The 19,080-nt window shown below is 41.1% G+C and overlaps 3 protein-coding genes and 1 long non-coding RNA gene across 6 annotated transcripts in view; 3 read left to right on the top strand and 1 right to left on the bottom strand.

The window, feature by feature from the left end:
* The window catches only part of samd1b (sterile alpha motif domain containing 1b), a 9,914-nt gene extending 4,241 nt beyond the window's left edge, over positions 1-5,673 (top strand). Inside the window, exons 4-7 of the mRNA XM_071504028.1 lie at positions 2,889-2,937; positions 3,044-3,161; positions 5,159-5,273; positions 5,397-5,673. Of these exons, the coding sequence (XP_071360129.1) occupies positions 2,889-2,937; positions 3,044-3,161; positions 5,159-5,273; positions 5,397-5,540 (426 nt within the window). The 3' untranslated portion in view covers positions 5,541-5,673. The remainder of the gene's footprint in view (positions 1-2,888; positions 2,938-3,043; positions 3,162-5,158; positions 5,274-5,396) is intronic.
* Positions 5,369-6,899, bottom strand: LOC139636204 (uncharacterized). Of its 2 annotated transcripts, none has more exons than XR_011694356.1 (3): positions 6,763-6,899; positions 5,698-5,790; positions 5,369-5,504 (listed from the first exon to the last, which is right to left on the bottom strand). It is a non-coding gene; the product is annotated as an uncharacterized lncRNA (long non-coding RNA). The 2 variants fall into 2 exon arrangements; XR_011694357.1 differs by having other exon boundaries at positions 5,399-5,533.
* A 1,612-nt stretch (positions 6,900-8,511) lies between these two features.
* LOC139636195 (transitional endoplasmic reticulum ATPase) lies at positions 8,512-15,798 on the top strand. 2 transcript variants are annotated; one of them, XM_071504027.1, is made up of 18 exons: positions 8,512-8,763; positions 9,558-9,669; positions 9,771-9,943; positions 10,046-10,188; positions 10,329-10,459; positions 10,978-11,109; positions 11,247-11,349; positions 11,570-11,703; positions 11,912-12,047; positions 12,164-12,276; positions 13,008-13,172; positions 13,340-13,462; positions 13,581-13,793; positions 13,954-14,132; positions 14,218-14,347; positions 14,512-14,670; positions 14,990-15,141; positions 15,264-15,603. In XM_071504027.1, the coding sequence occupies exons 3-18, from the start codon at positions 9,891-9,893 to the stop codon at positions 15,367-15,369; spliced, it is 2,172 nt and encodes a 723-aa protein (XP_071360128.1). In that variant the 5' UTR covers positions 8,512-8,763; positions 9,558-9,669; positions 9,771-9,890; the 3' UTR covers positions 15,370-15,603. The 2 variants fall into 2 exon arrangements, with proteins under 2 accessions (XP_071360128.1, XP_071360127.1); XM_071504026.1 differs by lacking the exon at positions 8,512-8,763 and adding an exon at positions 8,844-9,177 and having other exon boundaries at positions 15,264-15,798.
* A 982-nt stretch (positions 15,799-16,780) lies between these two features.
* Positions 16,781-18,950, top strand: ndufb7 (NADH:ubiquinone oxidoreductase subunit B7). The gene is made up of 3 exons (XM_071504039.1): positions 16,781-17,040; positions 18,075-18,243; positions 18,792-18,950. The coding sequence occupies exons 1-3, from the start codon at positions 16,929-16,931 to the stop codon at positions 18,877-18,879; spliced, it is 369 nt and encodes a 122-aa protein (XP_071360140.1). The 5' UTR covers positions 16,781-16,928; the 3' UTR covers positions 18,880-18,950.
* The last annotated feature ends 130 nt before the right edge of the window (positions 18,951-19,080 follow it).

Here is a 19,080-nt window from a genome sequence, read left to right as displayed (position 1 = left end):
TGCACTCTTTATATTGTTTGACATGAATCTACAACAGTTGTGAAACTGTTTCTAGTTACTGTCAAATAAATCTAAACAATCTGTCCCTCTGAAATGTAGTGAAGCTGAATTGTAAAACCTCTGCTGTCCATCGGTCACACTTAAAATTCTGATCAAAAACGTTACTAAAAAGTGAGCCTGGGGAGGTATATTCGTGCAAATGTCATGTTTTTTAAGTGCTTTTATTATGATTATGGTTTTAGGACATCATTATATTCTCAGTCCTTGTTGCAGTGGAGCACTTGCATTAGCTATAACCAGGGTCAGAGACTTTGCTGCACCCCTTGTGGTGAGAGCAAACAGGAGCTCCATGAACCTCATTCATCTGCATACTTAAACTGAATCAATGAGCACAGAATGAGTTGTGAATGCCTGAACTGCATTTCAGTGAGATTACTATCGGAGGTCTTGAAATAGCGCTTCCTCTCACCTTTTTTCTGTCATACATTTACTTTTGCAGAAAAAACTTGTTTGTGCGTATGTTGTTGATTCTTCATATCAGTCATGCGGTGAAGAACATCACTTTTAATCAGCGACATTTTCATTCTCAAATGTTCATGTTAACACGCTACCATGATTCATCCTGCTCTCACTTCACGAGCGATTTTTATGCCGTTCTGAGCCCCTGATGACTTGTATGGTGCACACACTGATGCATTTTATGTCTCTGGCTGAGGCGGCAACAACCGTTGCTCTTTGGAATAAATTGAAGAAGAATCAGTGGTTAGAATAAGCAGCGACATGTAGGTACAACAGCTCAACATAGAGACGTGCAATGTGGTATGTCCAAAATTCAAAATGTATCCAAAGAAGGGAAAGAGAAAACATAAAATATATGTAACTGGATGTGTTGAAACCCATGCATTAACACTGTAGCAAAATTTATCTAGAAATGCCATAGAATACATTTTGCCATGAAATGAAAAAAATGAATGGGGGATTGAATAATTAGAGTATAATTAACATGTAATTACCATATTGATTTAAAACCGTTTTCATATCACGTTGATGTACGAAATGCATGTTTTATAGCTCAGTGTTTTTTGGGTTTTTTTGTTGTTTTTTTTGACATAAAGGAAACTAATATATGTATTTAACCAATCCATATACAGTTAATGATTTATTGTGGTCATGCATCCTTAGTCTGTGAATTTTGAATTGTGATTTGTTCTTTCTTTTTTGGCCTCTGCATATTACATAGACACAACAGGCTTTTCCCCAAAGACATTTTAACAGAGTCACAGTAGGAAAAACACAGTTGTAAATAATAAAATGAGCGATGGCAGAATTTCATTTAGCTGCTTCCATTTCAGGGTCCTGCGTTGGACATGCCGGTCACTGTCACTGTCGTGGCTCCCTGGGACACATGAATAGAGCAGAGTCATTGTTCGTGTTATTAGCAGCACCTTCCCTTATGTTGCCTGATTAAACCTCTTCTGAGGACTGTGTGGGCAGGTACACACTGTGCTTGATTGACACTTCTGACCCCTCTGACCACATTAGTATTGCTGCACCTGTTAGAGTCAGAGATTTGCACCTTTTATTATTTCATTGCTTCATTATTTTGGTGACCACATATAATTGCATCTTAGCTCCACCCAACTTCAACCTGAGCAGACAGCTATTCAGCCCAACCAGAAAAACTGAAAACGCTTTTGTGTGTGTGTGTGTGTGTGTGTGTGTACATTTGTGTGTTTTGAAAAATTTAAAACTTACATTGTCCATGTTTGCTTTCCCCTTCCTTACCTTACAGTACATTTCTTGGCATGTCACTGCTACCACCTGTTGATCAGTCGAACAATGTTCAACCATCCTCAGGACTGTGACTCGCTTCGCCCACATGCACATCTGTGTCCTGGTGTGCGCTCACAGAACAAATAAATCAGGGAGCCATTCACAGAAACATTGCTCCATTATGCTACTACTGGTCAAAAACCTTCAAATGAAAACTAAAAACTGAAAGATGCATTGTTCTGTGAAAAGTGCGACAGCCTATTTTAAAATATTTATATATCCCCAGTTCTCGACATTTGCGTATTGTATCACCTTAAGCAGGGAGTTTAGATGATTTAATATTACTCTTGATATGAGTTCTAGTAAAACATTGGTAGGACTTACAGACTAGAAGAAGTGAGCTTACCAGACCTCTGTGGAATTCTCCCTATCTCTGCTTGAGGCTAGCAGCAAAGTACTACATCTAAACTACTTCTAGTAGTGGCCATAAAATGTACCCTACTTTTTATTACCATGCTTCACCTTTGATAGATGTGAAAATTACACTACCCCTGTTAGTGATGGGGCAAAATATGATCACATCCAAAATGTTCGAGGGGGGGTTTCAAACACAGCTACAGATTGTTCTTAAAACTACAAGGTCCTTTCCTAGTCAGAACGGCAGTAGACATTTATCTCCTGGGGGTACATTTTATCTTTTTCCAGGAAGGCAAGGCAGAAAAATTAACAGTCTGTTAACAGTCGCTGAATTACAGATTTTAGTGGAGCAAAGGGTGGTTAGGACAGACCTTAGGTCTCTACTGGATACGACTCATCATCCTTGTCAAACTCTGCTCCCCCACCAGTCCGCTTCCTACCTCACACATCATCATTTACACTTCTGCAGCAGATGGCTGTAAATGTCTTGTTGCAGTTTTGTCATGAAGCCAGCTTCTCTCATCCCTCACTTAGGTGGAGGTCGTGTCCCTCTGACATTTTGAACACGATTTTACCTCCAGCACTATCACAAGTAGTTTCCAGCTCTGACTTTTGTTGTTGATAGATGTTGTCTTTTTTTGTCGTGCTCACTTTTATTCGCATCTTCCTTTCACCCCGTCTCTTCTCTCCACTCACAGAATCAGCTGCAGCATGACAGAATCGACCACACCTCCTCAAGCTTTAACAGTGGGTTCTGCTTTACTTATCATGTTAAAATGTGTGTGTATTTGTTGCTACATGTTTATGTTTGGCAGTTACCAGTGATAACAGGTACTTAATTTTTCCCTCATAGACTTGGAGTGTAAGACAGAGGTTGGTGTGTCGTCCTGCCTGCTCACACCCACTGCTTCCCCGAGAGACTGCGGAGTGCCTGAAGAGCGAGGGATAAATGGAGGAGTTAGCAGTGGAGGGTGAGTACAGCAGACATACTGGAGACAAACAGATTCACACAGCTGATATAGTGCCTGCTCCTCCCTTTGCTTGGTTTTTTTTTTTTAAGTCCATTTTGTTTTTTTGTAGATTTACTGTAAACAAGTGCAATCTTTTTGGCACAGTGAGCTAGAAAACAGATGAAAACATGAAGCGATGAAGTAGGGAGGCACCTTCAGATCATTTTTAATGTGAAGCAGATGCTCAATACTAGATAAGCAATCACAAATCAACTTTTTTTTGTGTGTGCTTTTTGGTTGGTGGATCACAGCACCAGCCAAGCATTACTAAATACATACTCAGAATATTAGTTAAGTAAAGATGAATACAAGTTGGAAATTATTTTTTCACAAGCTACACTTCATTTGAATTCATACCTGCATTAGTACTGCGTTCAGTTCAACCAGGTTTAGTATGGAAGATTTTTGCATCCGTCTCAAGCTATTTGACTGATTAAGATAAACATAAAAGAAGTCATCATGGTTAATATTTGGTTGTAAATCTTTTGCAGTTAATGACCCACAGTTTGTATAATCAGTCTTTGTCCTGCTGTATTGTTGTACATATCTGTGAGGCTATATGGTGGTAAGGCTGAAAGTTGGCTTGTTAACTTCAGTATGATGAAGTACAGAGCCGAGGACAGAAATACTTTCACCGCACTGTTGGTCCCTTGATTAGTCTTCTCAAGTGCTTCTCCTATGGCTGCTATGCAGACGATACACAGTTATATTTTTCTTTCAATTTAAATGAAAATAGTAAACTCTCCACACTGCAAGACTGTCTAACAGCCATAAAGGATTGGGTGCCAGATAATGTCCCAAGAGCGCTTTGGAAAAGGTAAAACAGCATATCGGTCCTCCTGCAGTAAATGAAAAGACGTAAGCATTTACTTTGACCAACATATGAATAACACATAAATATATTGGTCCAATTTTGTTTCCTCCAGTTGAAAAAACATTGCTAAAATGAAATCTTTATATCCTTTTAAGATCTAGAAAAAAATCATCGATTTTAGTTTCCTGTCGTCTTGAATATTGCAATCCTCTGTTCACTACCCTGAATCACCCTTCTGTGTCTCGGCTCCGGTCGGTCCAAAATGCGGCTGGCAGGCCGCTAACAAATACACAGCGTAGGTCACTCATCACATCAGTGTTGGCAAATCTACACTGATTACCCATAGAGCGCAAAATTGATTTTAAAGTTCTTTTTATTACCTATAGAACATTACATGGGCTGGTCCCATCTTACATTTCTGACTTACTGTGTCCACCGACCATGGTGGGATCACTGAGGCCTACTAAACACTGCGTTCTTGCTGTTCCCAAGATCTCGGCTTAAAACCAAAGGAGACCGTGCTTTTGCAGTTGTGGCCCCCACCCTCTGCAAACGTCTTCCCTTACACATTTTAACTTTTGTTTTTATTATTTTCTTTTATTGTTATTCATTGTTTTTTTTGTGTGTTTTTTTATGTATTTCTTCAATGTTTTTCTGTACAGCACCTTGTAACCCAGGTTTCAAAAGGTGCTTACTTACTTACCGTGGTCTGGCCCTGTGAGGCTTGTTTCCATCTCAACATCCAGTAACTTGTCGTCGGGCATTGCATGTGTTCTCCATATCATGCTGTCAAAGATAACCCTTTACCTGATTGTGTTACCACCTTAAAATAGAGTGAAACAACACCTGCGTCATTCAACACTAATCAGAATGGAATATTTGATACTCCTGTTTACACTAACAGTGAAGCGGAGCAATCTCAAGTTCAAGGTTCAATTTATTCCTTCAACCTACAGTTATTACCAAAACATAGAAAATAAATTCACATGAAATAAAATTTGAAATAAAAATGTAACTAAATAAAACTACATTCCATCATAAAACTGTCAGCTCTGACATAGCTGTATACGTTTATTATTTTAACATCTCCTGCAGGTTTTGTAATGGGGCCATGGGCCAACTGTCCTCTTCCTCATATTTCCAGGTTTATGAAGTCTGAGGGGGCCAGTGGGAGCCCGGTGGACTGGACAGTGTCTGACGTGGTCAATTATTTCACAGCAGCAGGTTTCCCTGAGCAGGCTGCAGCCTTCAGGACCCAGGTGAGATTGCAATCTCCATTAACAACCACAAGAGGGCAGCACAGACAGGATTAAAAGCTGTACCTTAAACAGTTTAACCTTTAACCTACCCACCTACCCCCATTGCTTTGCTCTCTTCATTAGGAAATCGATGGCAAGTCCCTTCTCCTCATGCAGCGTAATGATGTTTTGACTGGCCTGTCAATCAGGCTCGGCCCCGCCCTCAAGATCTATGAGCGTCATGTAAAGGTTCTGCAGAAAACACACTTTGAAGATGACGACTGCTAACGACACACACACACACACGAAAAACACACAGAGAGACTGCTATGTTTGTATCTACATGTAACTCAAGTAATCATATAAAAATGCATGCATGATATACAGTATAGTTTACTTTTCATCTCATGTGAAACTACACACACACACACACACACACACACACCTGTGGTTCTCTTCCTCCTGGCCCTCTACGACTGCTCTGGTCCATAAATGACACACAGGAACAAGATTGGACTTCCTGGACAACAAGGATTTTCTACCAGACAGAGCACAAATGTTGGCGGGAGAAAGTAGACTAAAATTTTAAGATGCAGAGCTTCAAAACAGTCATGCAATTTTTATTTAAAATGATCAAGCACTTTGGAATTTTTTTTCATTAAACTGTGCAAGATGGGTTTGTCTTTAAATTGTTGTTTCATGCTGACCTTTATGCTCATTTTGAAATTGGTTGTGGTTATTTTGTATGGAAGTAAATTTCGGTTCGATTTTTTTTGGGGGGGGGGGCTGGGATTCGAAAGGTTCTTGCTGTGGATTCATGGTTTGTCGATATACACGTGGACTGTGTGTGTTGGATTGAACAGCAACACTTTAGAGGTTGACCAGATTTAATACATTTCCAGAAACAAGAGTAGATGGCTGAGATTCTGTGAAACTGCTGCTGACCCATCGTTGAAGTCCTATATTTGCAGATAAAATCTTTTACAAATGGCGGTTGGTCAAAGCAATAAGCTGATAATTCCCCCTAGATGTTTGGGAGCTCCTCAGCTCGTAGATCAGCAGGTGGTTGATTTTGTGTCGCTTAATGCCTCAGATGAAAATTTGAGACATACACATGCTCATAATATTTTCAAGCAGAGCTAACCATGATCTGCTCCGGCCTATGCATCACCAGATCAGGGTCCGGTTCCACAAAGACAGACTTTCACTGTGGTTTAGACTTGATCATGGACTCCTAAATTTATCTCTTGCACAAAGCTCTCTTGTTCTTGACTCTAGGGTAGAACTCATTTGCTGTGAAGTGTGGCTAAATTACAGCTTATTTTTGTCAAACTAACACATGACTGACTGAGCGACCACTTCCAATCACTCAGCTCTGTTTGCTTCAGCAGAAAACGTTTGCCTTCTGGAAGAGTTCATTGATTACAAGAATATTTTACTGGGAAAATTCAGCAATGCGTGTAAGAATACTAGAACCTCCATTAGAATAAAATGTCAGTGCAGTGCAGACCTGAAGCAGAGCTAAGTTGCTGTGTCCTCTAATTGTGGCAGGACTCTGGACTTCTGCTAACTCATCAGTCAGAATCAGGTTTGTGTTGCACCAGCTCTTCATAAATCCATTGCTTTGAACTTGAAGTCTTCCCTAAGTTCTTAAGTCCTTAGTGACTACTTAGCTGGTGTCCTAAATCCAGTTGCACCATCAAAACTTAGGAAAGGTCTTAGCTAGTTAAGACCTTAGTAATGTGTAAATTGGTTGCTAGGAAACATCTGTAGCACTGTCCAATCAAGAACAATTAAGTAAGTAAACAGGAAGTCACTTGAGGATTATAAGATAGCACATTTGCAAAAATGACAGTTTTAGAGGCGCAAAAGACAAAGCTTTTATAAATGTAGGTGTTTATTTACATCTCGATACTTGGAGAAATATGTATTTTAGAGTAAGTAGTATTCATACAGTTTAGAATGAGGGGGAAATATCTGATTATGCTAACCTAACTGATGCTATTTACCCATCTAAACGGCATTTTTCGTAATTTTGAGATATGCTGTTATTTTTGTGAAATGTTATTTAAATCTTGAATGTTTACATTGTTATCAAAGAGCACTGATGACGTTTCAGGTCAGATATGTCGACCGTATTTCATATTATCTCTAACTTCTACTCTAAATGGATCATATTTAGCAAGCTAACGTTAGCATTGTTATGCAGCTGTGTCAGTTACTGGGTGTAAATAGTAACATTTAGCTAATCTCTATGTAGGCAGTAGTTGAAGAGGTGCAACCTGCATTAGACTCATTTAAAAGCAAAATTACCGACAGATATAACACAGAGCAGTTTAAAATGTCTTTGTGAAACCGGCTCCAGAGTCGACTGCAGAAATGTTGATCAAACGCACCAGCTAACTCAACTGAAATCAGCAGAACAATCAGCTATAAACTATATATAGTAAAATAAATTTGTAGATATATTTCAACATACTTCATTTAATACATTAGCCATTTGTAAATTATTGGAATAACTTCGTCCAACTGAAAGATGTTATCGCAGGGTAAAGCTCAGTCAATCAATCTCATACCACCAGCATTTTTGAAGTGTTTTTAATGGTCAAGCCTTAAACCAAATGCTTTCAAACTGTCATTCCTACACTGCACTGTAACAGCATACATTCCTGGTTTTGCATCATAAAATAACTTTTTTTTTTTGCTGTTATATTTGTGTTTATATTTGTTTTCAGCATATTGGTTTCATTTTGTGTGAACATTTTCAGTCTAATCTCCACAAATCGATGATTAAGTCAACATTTCTTTATGCATTCCCACCCCTTTAAGTTCTTTCAAAGAACACATATTCAGGTTCATACAGTTGGTGGAATAAACTGTGTGTTACACTGTCACTGTTCACGTCACTTCATTCTCATTTGTTCACATCTGTTGGCGAGTACGGCTGTGTTCGAGTCTCACAAGGGGAAGTATGGTTCGTCCTTGTTGCTTGTCTCCTGTTATTTGTTAAAGGACAGTTTTAGTAATAAAAGTTTAAATAAAAAAAACACCACAATGTGTGAATGCTCAGTTGTTGCAGTTCCTGTTTGCATGTTGTGAAAGTGTGTACAATGCCTGTGTATGTTTGTGCTCACGTGAGGGCCGTGTGTATGTGTGTACCTGACACAAACGTGCATATGTAGTGTGTGCATGTCTGTGAGTATGTATGAGGGAGGGAATCCACCAACGGTTAAAAGCAGTTGGGTCGCAACAGCAGCTCCCTTCAGTCACAATGACAAGGCATCGAAGGAGGAAAGACCATGGGGGGACTTATCCAGAGAATGAGACGTACTTAAAGTCTGCTCTTTTGGAAAATAGGCTCCATGCAGCATTTATTGTGACCCATAAATATTTTACACCAAGTCGAGAAGTGTTTGCCATGACCAGCGAGGTACTTGTGCTTTCATTTGCTGGTAAGAAGCAGAGGGAGGAGGAAATAACATGCTATATCTGTCCTGGGACGCTCTCCAAGGTAAGTGCTTGCCTGGGATCTGTGTATGTGTGTGTGTGTGCGTACATGATGGGGTTACACATAAGACAGAGAAGCATATTAATATCTCCAATGATAAACAGACAGGCTACAGCTCTCACAAACATGGTGGTTCGAGATAACAAAGGGAAAAGAAAACACTGAGACTGTCAGCTGTGAACGTCTGGGCCTCGGGAAGACCAAGACCACACCAGGGCAGATCAGATCTGGGTGAAACCAAAACCTCTGGCACTGATCAGAACAGAAATCAGTTCATACAAGGTCAGCTCTTGAATGTACCACAGTAAACAACTAAAGAAGGCAGTGAGCGGGAGAACCCTGAGTGTGAAAAATTGAAGATATCTGAAATTTGACGAGACAAAGGACAGCAGTCATGCCAGGCTCAGGAGGAGCAGAGTGAGTGAGACAGCTGCATGTGTACAGTATGTGTGGGTGCTTACTCATGCATATGTGAACGTTATGCTTTATTATTAAGTATTGACATATGTCATCCAGTGCATGTTTAATGTCATGAATCTGGTGTTAATGCATGTGAAATTATTAGATATTGTCCAAAATAAAATAAAATAAAAAGATTTGAAACTTTTTTTTTTTTTTACATTAAACTCAAAAATACTGATTAATTGATAAGAAAATTCCAAATATCTATACACTGATATAGTTGCTATGTGCAGAGTCAAAGAGAGTCTAAATACAGCTCAGTGTCACATGAGGAAATTAGAGCTACGAGTGCAGAGCGTGCATGTGAGAGTCATAATGTGCCTCTTGTTTGGAAGCTCAAAGGGAGAAGATTTCTCCACCGCCATCCTGAAGCAGAAGCACAGACCAAACAGACTCATTGTGGATGAAGTTCTCAGTGAGGACAGCAGCATTGTCAGCTTGTCTCAGGTGTGTGTAAAATGTAAACATACACCAAAGGCATGAATGTATTTGGTCTTAGACTTTTGTGTGTGTGTGTGTATATGTGTGTGTGTGTTTTTCCCCACCAGAATAAGACAGAGGAGCTGCAGCTCTTCAGGGGGGACACGGTGGTGTTGAGAGGGCGGAAACAACGTCAGACGGTGTGTATCGTCCTGACTGATGACACCTGTGGAGATGAACGCATCCGGATGAATCGTGTGACGCGCAGCAACCTGCGTGTCCGGCTTGGTGATGTCATCAGGTAGCTCTCACACCTGATTCAGACGTGGGGTTTGAGAACACCACATGAAATGATCGGGAGTAATCCATGGGTACCTGCTGATGTGTGTGTGTGTTATCACAGCATCCATGCCTGCCCTGATATCAAGTACGGCAAAAGGATCCATGTTCTCCCTATAGATGACACCATTCAGGGCCTGACTGGGAGCCTCTTTGACGTCTTCCTCAAGCCGTACTTTCTGGAGGCTTACCGGCCCGTACACAAAGGTACCACAACTCCTTGGCTGCTGATTGTTCAGCTATTAAAGAGCTCTGTTCATAACACGGCAACCAAATCATCACAGCAACAGCACCCTGAACACATTCAAATGCTCCTGTATGTAGTTGCTTGTCATCTGTTCTCTCAGGTGACATCTTCCTCGTGAGGGGGAGCATGAGGGCGGTGGAGTTCAAGGTGGTGGAGACAGACCCCAGCCCCCACTGCATCGTTGCCCCAGACACTGTCATATACTGTGAGGGAGAACCAATCAAAAGAGAGGTCTGTGAGAGATTTATGAGCCGGCAGTTTGTGTAGTGTCAGTGAGAATTAACATTCAGTGGCCACTTTGCAGGAGGACCAGGAAGAACCCCCTTCTCCACATCATCTTTGTTGAAGCATCAATGCAAAAAATATTTCAAAATCTTGTGTATTACTAGCAGGGAAATGAAGTATGATATCAATCAGGCTGCAGCAAGGAAAACAATATTCAATTTGAAAAATGAGCTTTGTCTAAGGCTCTGTTTGTTTGTTGTTTGTTGTCTATCATCAGAGAAAAAACACATTTTTTCACTTGAAATTCACTTCTCCCTCATCCATAGTACAGTGTATAATGTAGGCATTTCAATATGCATAATAGCATTTTACAGTTAGACTTATATTTGTCAAACTTTGATCAAGTTTCAAAATCAAAGTCATATAATGTGTACCCTTATTAGCATAAGGAACCAGTTTTTTTAATATTAATGACAGAGAATAGAGTCCACCTCATCTGAGTCTTGCATTCTGCCCTGTGACAGGACGAGGAGGAGAGCCTCAATGACATCGGCTACGACGACATCGGAGGCTGTCGGAAGCAGCTGGCCCAAATCAAAGAGATGGTGGAGCTTCCCCTCAGGCACCCTGGTCTTTTCAAGGCTATAGGTGTTAAGGTGTAATATGGATACACACACACATACACAAACAACCAAACCCTGACCCCATCCACCCATAAATCAGCCTCTTCCCATTCTAGCATTAGACATTTCTCTACTTACGACTCAGAGTGTTTGTCTCCCCCCTCTGTCAGCCCCCCAGAGGTATCCTGCTGTATGGCCCTGCAGGCACAGGGAAGACTCTGGTGGCCCGAGCTGTAGCCAACGAAACCGGTGCCTTCTTCTTCCTCATCAACGGTGAGGCTTTCTTCACAGTGACACAGTGAGACCATTTATACAAAGGAAAAGATGGAGAACTGAGCTGATCCTGGTCTGGCAAAGTGAAAACATTTCAAAATAAAGTACACAGAATTACAAGAAACTGATTGGAAATTATCATTTACTCATTGTTTTCCCTATTAACAGCTCTGTGTAGGAGACAATGTGTGTTACATGCTGTGCATTATTCTGTGGCAAGGTCCTGAGATCATGAGTAAGCTGGCGGGAGAGTCAGAGAGTAACCTAAGGAAGGCGTTTGAGGAGGCAGAGAATAACGCTCCAGCCATCATCTTTATTGATGAGCTGGATGCCATCGCTCCCAAGAGAGAGAAGGTAAACAACAAAGAACAAGTTAAGAAGCCTTTTTCTGCTGAGTCAGATTAGTATATGTGTAGAAAAACTGTGTCACATCTGTAAGATGTACAGATGTAAGTGCTTGTTATGCTTGTTTCATTTCTCTGGAATCAGGAAAAATCAAAAAGAAAATATGTGTGTGTGTGTGTGTGTGTGTGTGTGTGTGTGTGTGTGTGTGTGTGTGTAGACCCACGGTGAAGTGGAGAGGCGTATAGTGTCACAGCTCCTGACCCTGATGGATGGCCTAAAGCAAAGAGCTCATGTTGTTGTCATGGCAGCAACAAACCGACCTAACAGCGTGGACCCTGCTCTGAGACGCTTCGGTCAGGACAGATACACACACACACACACACACACACACACACACATACATACACACACACACACACACATATACAACGAACCCATCATTTACTAATATGGTGATATCTCTCTCCAGGCAGGTTTGACCGGGAGATTGACATTGGAATCCCAGATTCGACTGGCAGGCTGGAGATCCTGCAGATCCACACCAAAAACATGAAACTGGCTGACGACGTCGACCTGGAGAGGGTGAGCCAGAGTAGCAGCCCAAGCTAACACACATAAAAGACACTGATCAAACGTTAAGTTTGAAGCAATGAGTTGATTGACAATCAATTAACTTTTTAAGTCACCCTTTCAAGAAATCATGCCAAACATTACATTGTTCCATCTTCTTAATCCTTTGCTTCTTTGCTGCGTTTCTTTGTAAACTGAATATCTTTTGGATTTTGGATTTTGGACTGTCAGTGAGGTGCTCTTTAATACCTTCGTGTTACAGGATAAACATTTGACATCAGACTTTGCTTTATGACAATTATCCCCTCAAATCCATATGAGAAGATTTTCATTGTTGCTTTTTTTCCACATTTGTTTTCACTGTGGTCCTCTGGATTTCTGAAACCTTTACATAATTAGACAATAAACTTTATAGTGTAACTTCCAGAAAATAATAGCTCTGATGAGAAAAGGTAAGATGGGGATTGAAATTTTTGTTTCACATAAATGTGAGAATCTGATCAATAAACATTCAAGTTCAAGTAAATGTCTAGGAGTGACAGATTCAGTTGACCATTACAACATAGTTCCATCAACATCACTGTGCATCGAAATGTGTCAGTGTCTAATTTCAGTGTTATGTTTGAAAAAAAAAGGAGCTTTAAACTAAGATGCTACACTCAGAAAAAAAAAGAAAAAAACACTGTCTGCTGGCATCAATCTTTATATGCATGTGTGCCCCTGAGTAATCAAACATATTTCAGATCGCCACGGAGACCCACGGCCATGTAGGCGCTGACGTGGCTGCTCTGTGCTCAGAAGCTGCTCTGCAAGCCATCCGCAAGAAGATGACCCTCATAGACCTGGAGGACGAAACTATTGATGCTGACCTGCTCAACTCGCTGGCTGTCACCATGGATGACTTCCAAGTACACAAACACACACAGACACACACGTACCCCTTTATCCTGTGTGTACATATAAATTCCCTGAAAAAACAAATGTACAGCTTTTAATCTGTAACCTCACAATAAAAGCCAGACATGAATGCTTGTTAATGACTGAATAAGTGAAGAGAGATGCATCTCTCCATCAGTGGGCGCTGAGTCAGAGCAACCCATCAGCTCTGAGAGAGACTGTAGCAGAGGTGCCCCAGGTCAGCTGGGAGGACATCGGAGGACTGGATGAGGTCAAGAAAGAACTGCAAGAGCTTGTTCAGGTGGAAGAAACACTCACACACACACACACACACACACACACATGCCAGCAGACACCATTCATAGCTGCAAACACAAGGCCCGTCGACACTCCATCAACCCTCATCTTGCTCTCCTCAGTACCCTGTCGAGTATCCGGACAAGTTCCTGAAGTTTGGGATGACCCCGTCTCGTGGAGTGTTGTTCTACGGCCCTCCAGGCTGTGGGAAAACCCTTCTGGCTAAGGCCATAGCCAACGAGTGCCAGGCAAACTTTGTCTCCATTAAAGGACCTGAGATGCTCACCATGTGGTTTGGAGAATCAGAGGCGAACGTCAGAGACGTCTTTGATAAGGTGAGAGCAGGGTAAAGAGTAAAAGAATAACAATAATGGGAGGAACAACAGTAGAGATTTTTAGTCTAAGCTCTATGAAGATCAGTGTGTTTGGTCAGCTCTGAATCCTGTGTTTGACTCTGAAACCTCTCTGACCTCCCGGCCTCTTCTCTGCCGACAGGCCAGGCAGGCAGCCCCCTGCATCTTGTTTTTCGATGAGTTAGACTCCATTGCCAAATCCAGAGGAGGCAGCGCTGGTGACGCAGGTGGTGCAGCCGACAGGGTCATCAACCAGATTCTCACAGAGATGGACGGCATGTCCGACAAAAAGAACGTTTTCATCATTGGCGCCACAAACAGGTGCAAACACGGGGATGTTTTTTTTCCCCCCCTTTAATGTCTGCATTTTTACCAGTTTACTTATTTCTCATTTTGGTCACCCCAGACCTGACATCATAGACTCAGCCATCCTGCGGCCGGGCCGTTTGGACCAGCTGATCTACATCCCGCTCCCAGACAAACCATCTCGCACCGCCATCCTGAACGCCAACCTACGCAAGTCTCCTGTCGCACAGGTTAGTCACACCCTCATACAAAGACGAATTTCTTTGTACAGTAGCTTCCTCATTTTCACAAGAGTAAATAGTAGAAATAGTGACTTCAGCTGTAAGATAAATATAGCAAAAACTATTATTTTCACAACACGTTACTTTCCGTTACTTTTCTGTCCTTCCTGTAGGACGTGGATCTGGAGTACCTGTCCGGCATCACAGAGGGTTTCTCTGGAGCTGACCTGACTGAGATCTGTCAGCGGGCTTGTAAGCTGGCCATCCGTGAAGCCATCGAGGCCGAGATCAAGGCTGAGCGTCAGAGGCAGAACAGACCAGGCATCCCCATGGTCAGACTGCTGCTGCAGTGCATACTCACTTATTTACACCATATTTACTGTATACAACAAGGAATTGCTAATTGACTCTCTGTGACTTAAATACACACAGACACACACACACACACACACACACGCTCCACTCGTCAAAGCAGTACCAGGCTGTGTGTGCTCGGTACAGAAAGAGACTGTGGAAGATAAAAAGTTCCCTAAAGGGCGGCTGTGTGTTGTGTAACATTCAGCCTTTGGACTGGGAACACACACACACACACACACACACACACAGTGTATTGTTTCCACATGTAATCATGATGTTCCTCTCTGTGTGCAGGATGAGGACTTTGATCCAGTTCCTGAGATCAGAAAGGACCACTTTGAAGAGGCAATGCGATTTGCCCGTCGCTCTGTCAGTGACAATGACATCCGCAAATATGAGATGTTTGCTCAAACTCTGCAGCAGAGCCGAGGTTTCGGAAACTTCAGGTACAACCACACACAAATATACACGTAAAAGTATTGTACGTACATGTGTCACAGCAGAAAATGTAGTAATGGACAAGTTGACCTTGTTTTAGTTTTACTCCACATTCCTTTTCTCCACCTAGGTTCCCTTCTGCCACTGGCACCCGGTCTGGAGGTCAGGGGCCCGGCCCTGGGTCAGGGAGGCCAAATCTGTACAGAGAAGAAGGTGATGATGATCTTTATCAGTGAAAAAACTCATTATAGAGTAGCACAGTGTTTTCCTCTCTCACTACTGTGCTTGGCTTCCTTGAGTAGGGGTAAACAGATGAATAAAAGAGGTGGAAATGGCAAGAAGAAAAAAAAAGGAAACAGCAACATAAGAATAAATATTTTAATTAAAAGAAAATGCTTTTTAAAACGTGTAATAACATGAATCAAAAAAGAAAACAGATGAAAAATGTCTTGTTATAAATGCTGCTATAATTTTAAGTGTCAATGTAAAAACCTATACACTTGTAAGACATTGGCCCTGAGATAAAACGATAAATGTGTCAACCATAATAACATGAATGCTTTGGGTTGCCACACAGTGCAATCTGTTTGCAAACTGAAAATTATGTAAGTTGTGTGTATGTGTGAGTTTGATACTTGATAAATAAATGTATTTGTATAGCTTTACGATCACTGCTATGAGGTTTTATTTTGGAATTCATGAAACACATGTTGCTTTTGTACAAGTATCTGTTAAGAGTGCAGTTCAAAGTACTCTGAAATGATATTGAGGGTGGATTTGATGGTTTTCATTTAGCTGCCTCAGTTTCAGGGCCTTGTACATGTACAGCACAGGACACTTATAGAATATAAATTATTGTTAATGTTTTCAGTAAAACCCTGTGCTTTTCATATTCCTTTTGGTTCTGCACAAACGTTTGGTGGTGAACATTATGCAGTGAACTAAGACAAGTCAAAGTGCCTGCTGTTACAAAAAGGCCTGTTTGATGAATGCAAGTGTATTTAAGAATATGCACCATGTTCGCACAATATAAATTGAATTAAGGTGTTGAGACTAGATCCTCTGCCAGACAGAACTTCAACTCTGATCCACATGAAAGGGACAGTTCACGCAAATTACACAAAAAATTTTTTTCCCATATATCCCTCTAGGTATCTAGCAGAGAGTGAAGTATTACAATTTGGGGGTGTCGACTTTTTCTTAGGGGCAGAAAAGGAACCCACTACAGTGCAGGCCGGTTCTTCAGTGAACTTACAGTGTTACAGTGGCTTGCTTTTTGAACCAAATTATCTTTGAAAAATTTAAAGGCACTGTGTATTTTCTTTTTCAGCATCGAACTCCGGAAATTTTTCACTTTTCTTTACCTCATATAGAGTGAATCTGAAGCGTTTAAGGCCCCTGAGAGCCTGGGATCTCTGATGTAGCTGTCCTCTTGGTAATAACCCCTGACTTGAAATTTATGAATATTGAACTGAACTGTAATGTTTGTATTGTTTACAACATTAAAATTTAAGAGCTGAATCGGAAATGTTGTCACTGTTAAACAGTAAGTTGAATGCCAGCAGAAACCTGCCGGCGGAACCTTTGTTATTTGTCCAGAGGGGAGATGTTTCCCTGAATCACCCGTTCGGCTGTTTATTTCCGGTGAGAGGCGGAAGTGGAAGCAGGGGGCTTGTGGAGGTGACCGAATGGCAGACAGCAGAAACATTTAGGAAATATTAGACTAGCAACGCGAAGCGGGAGCAAAGTGAACGCATTATTTTCAGCTAACCGTGTGTAAACGTCGCTGGTGCCAATGGGGGCTCACCTGGCCAGACGGTATGTCACCGAGACGGACACGGAGCCAGAACCGACGAAGAAGTACGAGTTCGACCCGCATCTCGGCTTCGCAGAGCGTAAAGAGAGAGGTCTGTCAGCAGTGTACAGTTCAGATGTATTTGCATCCTGCAATGTGTTTATCGCAACATGGTTTGAAGTTAATGTCCTATTAGCCATGCATGTTTAGCTCGTCAAACGTTAGCCGAGCTAGCTTCGAGCTAACTAGCAGTTAACGGGCGTTAGAGGAGAGCTGCTGTCAGCCGGTGGCCAACCTTCTCTGTATATTTACAGTTACCTGTTACCTTTCAACCATTTGATAACACACAATTTTAAAAATACAAAATAGTAAGTTACATTGTAATGATACTGTTATTGGCTGGCTGAGGCTCCCAAGAGACGGAAAGGTATTGATATTTTCCTCATATCGGGAGCTAATCCTTATTTTTTAAAGGAAAAATGTTCACCTGACACTCTCAGCTATTTCAGAGGACGTTAAAGCAGAAATCGGACTAATAATTATGTAATTGTTGCTGTTGCACAGTTTTCCCACTAACACACAAATTCAACATTGTATTTATTGATACGTGTAAATGCACAAGGTTAAACCCACTCTGCAGTATAATTCTCATGTGTCATTTCTTCAGAGCTGCAGAGGTAGTCCCAAGTATGTAATCCAGCCAAAATTCAAATCTGAACATCAAAGAGAAATTGTGATATTGTCTGGAGGCACATCCTGTAGCACTGAATGAATAATGGATAATTACTCACCTTAGACACCTCTACAGAACTTTTATTGGATTGATTTGTATTGAAACCTGCACATGTTCTGATTCATTACTGTAAAGCCTCAAATAAATGCTGATTTAATATCTCTGTGGACCCACTTCAAAAAGGTCATAATCAAAAAATGGACCATTTACAATTTAGCTTCATTATGTTGCTTAGAAAGGGCTTTGATTGGGTTAGTAAAGCCAACCTCAGTGGCACTATGGCAGTAGAAAACTGTCATATTCATGTCTAATATTTGTGAAAAAGAACATCAAGTAAATCTCATTCTTACATTAATATACATTGTGAAGAAAATATCACTACCTGGTACTGAAAATGTGTATCTGTTTGCCAGAGATGATAGCGAGCCAGGAGCAGATGAACTTGGCCCAGCTGCCTTTGGAGCAGAGGGACTACTGTGCCCATTATCTCCTTAAACTCATGAAGTGTAAGAGGGACAACTGGCCCAACTTCCTGGCCTGCAAGCATGAGAGACATGACTGGGATTACTGCGAACACCAGGAGTAAGTGTTTACAATAGAGTCATCTTTTCAGGTTGTTAGTGTTTTATAGGATTGACTCTCCTACACAGATAGACAAGTTTATTTGTAATTCTCTTTAATCTGCCGGCCAAAACAAAACTTCAGAAATCATTAGTGTCACTAAACTTGCAGGTATTCTTGCAGTGATATGAATCTAGTATATACCGTCAAGACTGACAGCACCCATATCACAAGGTTCACTTAGTAGCTGCTCTAGAGCTTCTGATCATACCGCACCTTTTCTCAGCAGATGTAGGTTACCCAGTTGTCATGGATTTGTATAAATTCAGACTTCTCTTTTTCTGAGCACAAGGACTTCTGTTCCAAACAGATCATCAAGATATTAATCTGTTCAGGACTGTGAAAACTTTTTTGCCAGAATTGAGATTTCTAAAACATTGAAAGTGAAAGATTAAATCCCTTGTAACTTGTAGCAGCATTTAATATTCCAAATTCATAATTTCCTGTTAAATCACTTAAACTTGATCAAATATTATGAAAATTTGATGTATATGTTTCTCTGCCTCCAGTTATGTGATGCGCATGAAGGAGTACGAGAGGGAGAGGAGGCTCCAGCTGAGGAAGAAGAGAATCGAGGCCAAGGCTGAAGCCGCATAATCAGTACATCCTCCAAGTCTTCTTTGTATATATGAGCTGCTGTTCACAATAAACAACACTGTTTAATCTTCCCCACGCTTGGTCTTAATACTGTCAAATCATCCGGAAGCATGACATCACCAAAACACATACAGTTTAAAAATCTTTGCATGAGGAGTTACTCTGATCTTTGGTTGCGCAAAGTGAGATTTTTAAATTTAT

Source organism: Trachinotus anak, unplaced genomic scaffold (assembly GCF_046630095.1).
Source record: "Trachinotus anak isolate AG129_WGS33_773 ecotype Australia unplaced genomic scaffold, CSIRO_AGI_Tana_v1 ptg000019l, whole genome shotgun sequence".
In the NCBI taxonomy this organism is placed as follows: Eukaryota; Metazoa; Chordata; class Actinopteri; order Carangiformes; family Carangidae; genus Trachinotus; species Trachinotus anak.
Note: the sequence above shows the minus strand (reverse complement) of the source record. Positions and strands in the feature narration are given on the sequence as shown.

Bases quoted from the DNA above. Each gene is read 5' to 3' on its own strand.
- ndufb7 (XM_071504039.1), top strand. From the start codon at position 16,929: ATGGGGGCTCACCTGGCCAGACGGTATGTCACCGAGACGGACACGGAG. The intron at 17,041-18,074 runs GTCTGTCAGCAG...TCTGTTTGCCAG, and splicing joins CGCAGAGCGTAAAGAGAGAG to AGATGATAGCGAGCCAGGAG. The intron at 18,244-18,791 runs GTAAGTGTTTAC...CTCTGCCTCCAG, and splicing joins GATTACTGCGAACACCAGGA to TTATGTGATGCGCATGAAGG.
- LOC139636195 (XM_071504026.1), top strand. From the start codon at position 9,155: ATGCCAGGCTCAGGAGGAGCAGA. The intron at 9,670-9,770 runs GTGTGTGTAAAA...TTTCCCCACCAG, and splicing joins GCATTGTCAGCTTGTCTCAG to AATAAGACAGAGGAGCTGCA. The intron at 14,133-14,217 runs GTGCAAACACGG...TGGTCACCCCAG, and splicing joins ATCATTGGCGCCACAAACAG to ACCTGACATCATAGACTCAG.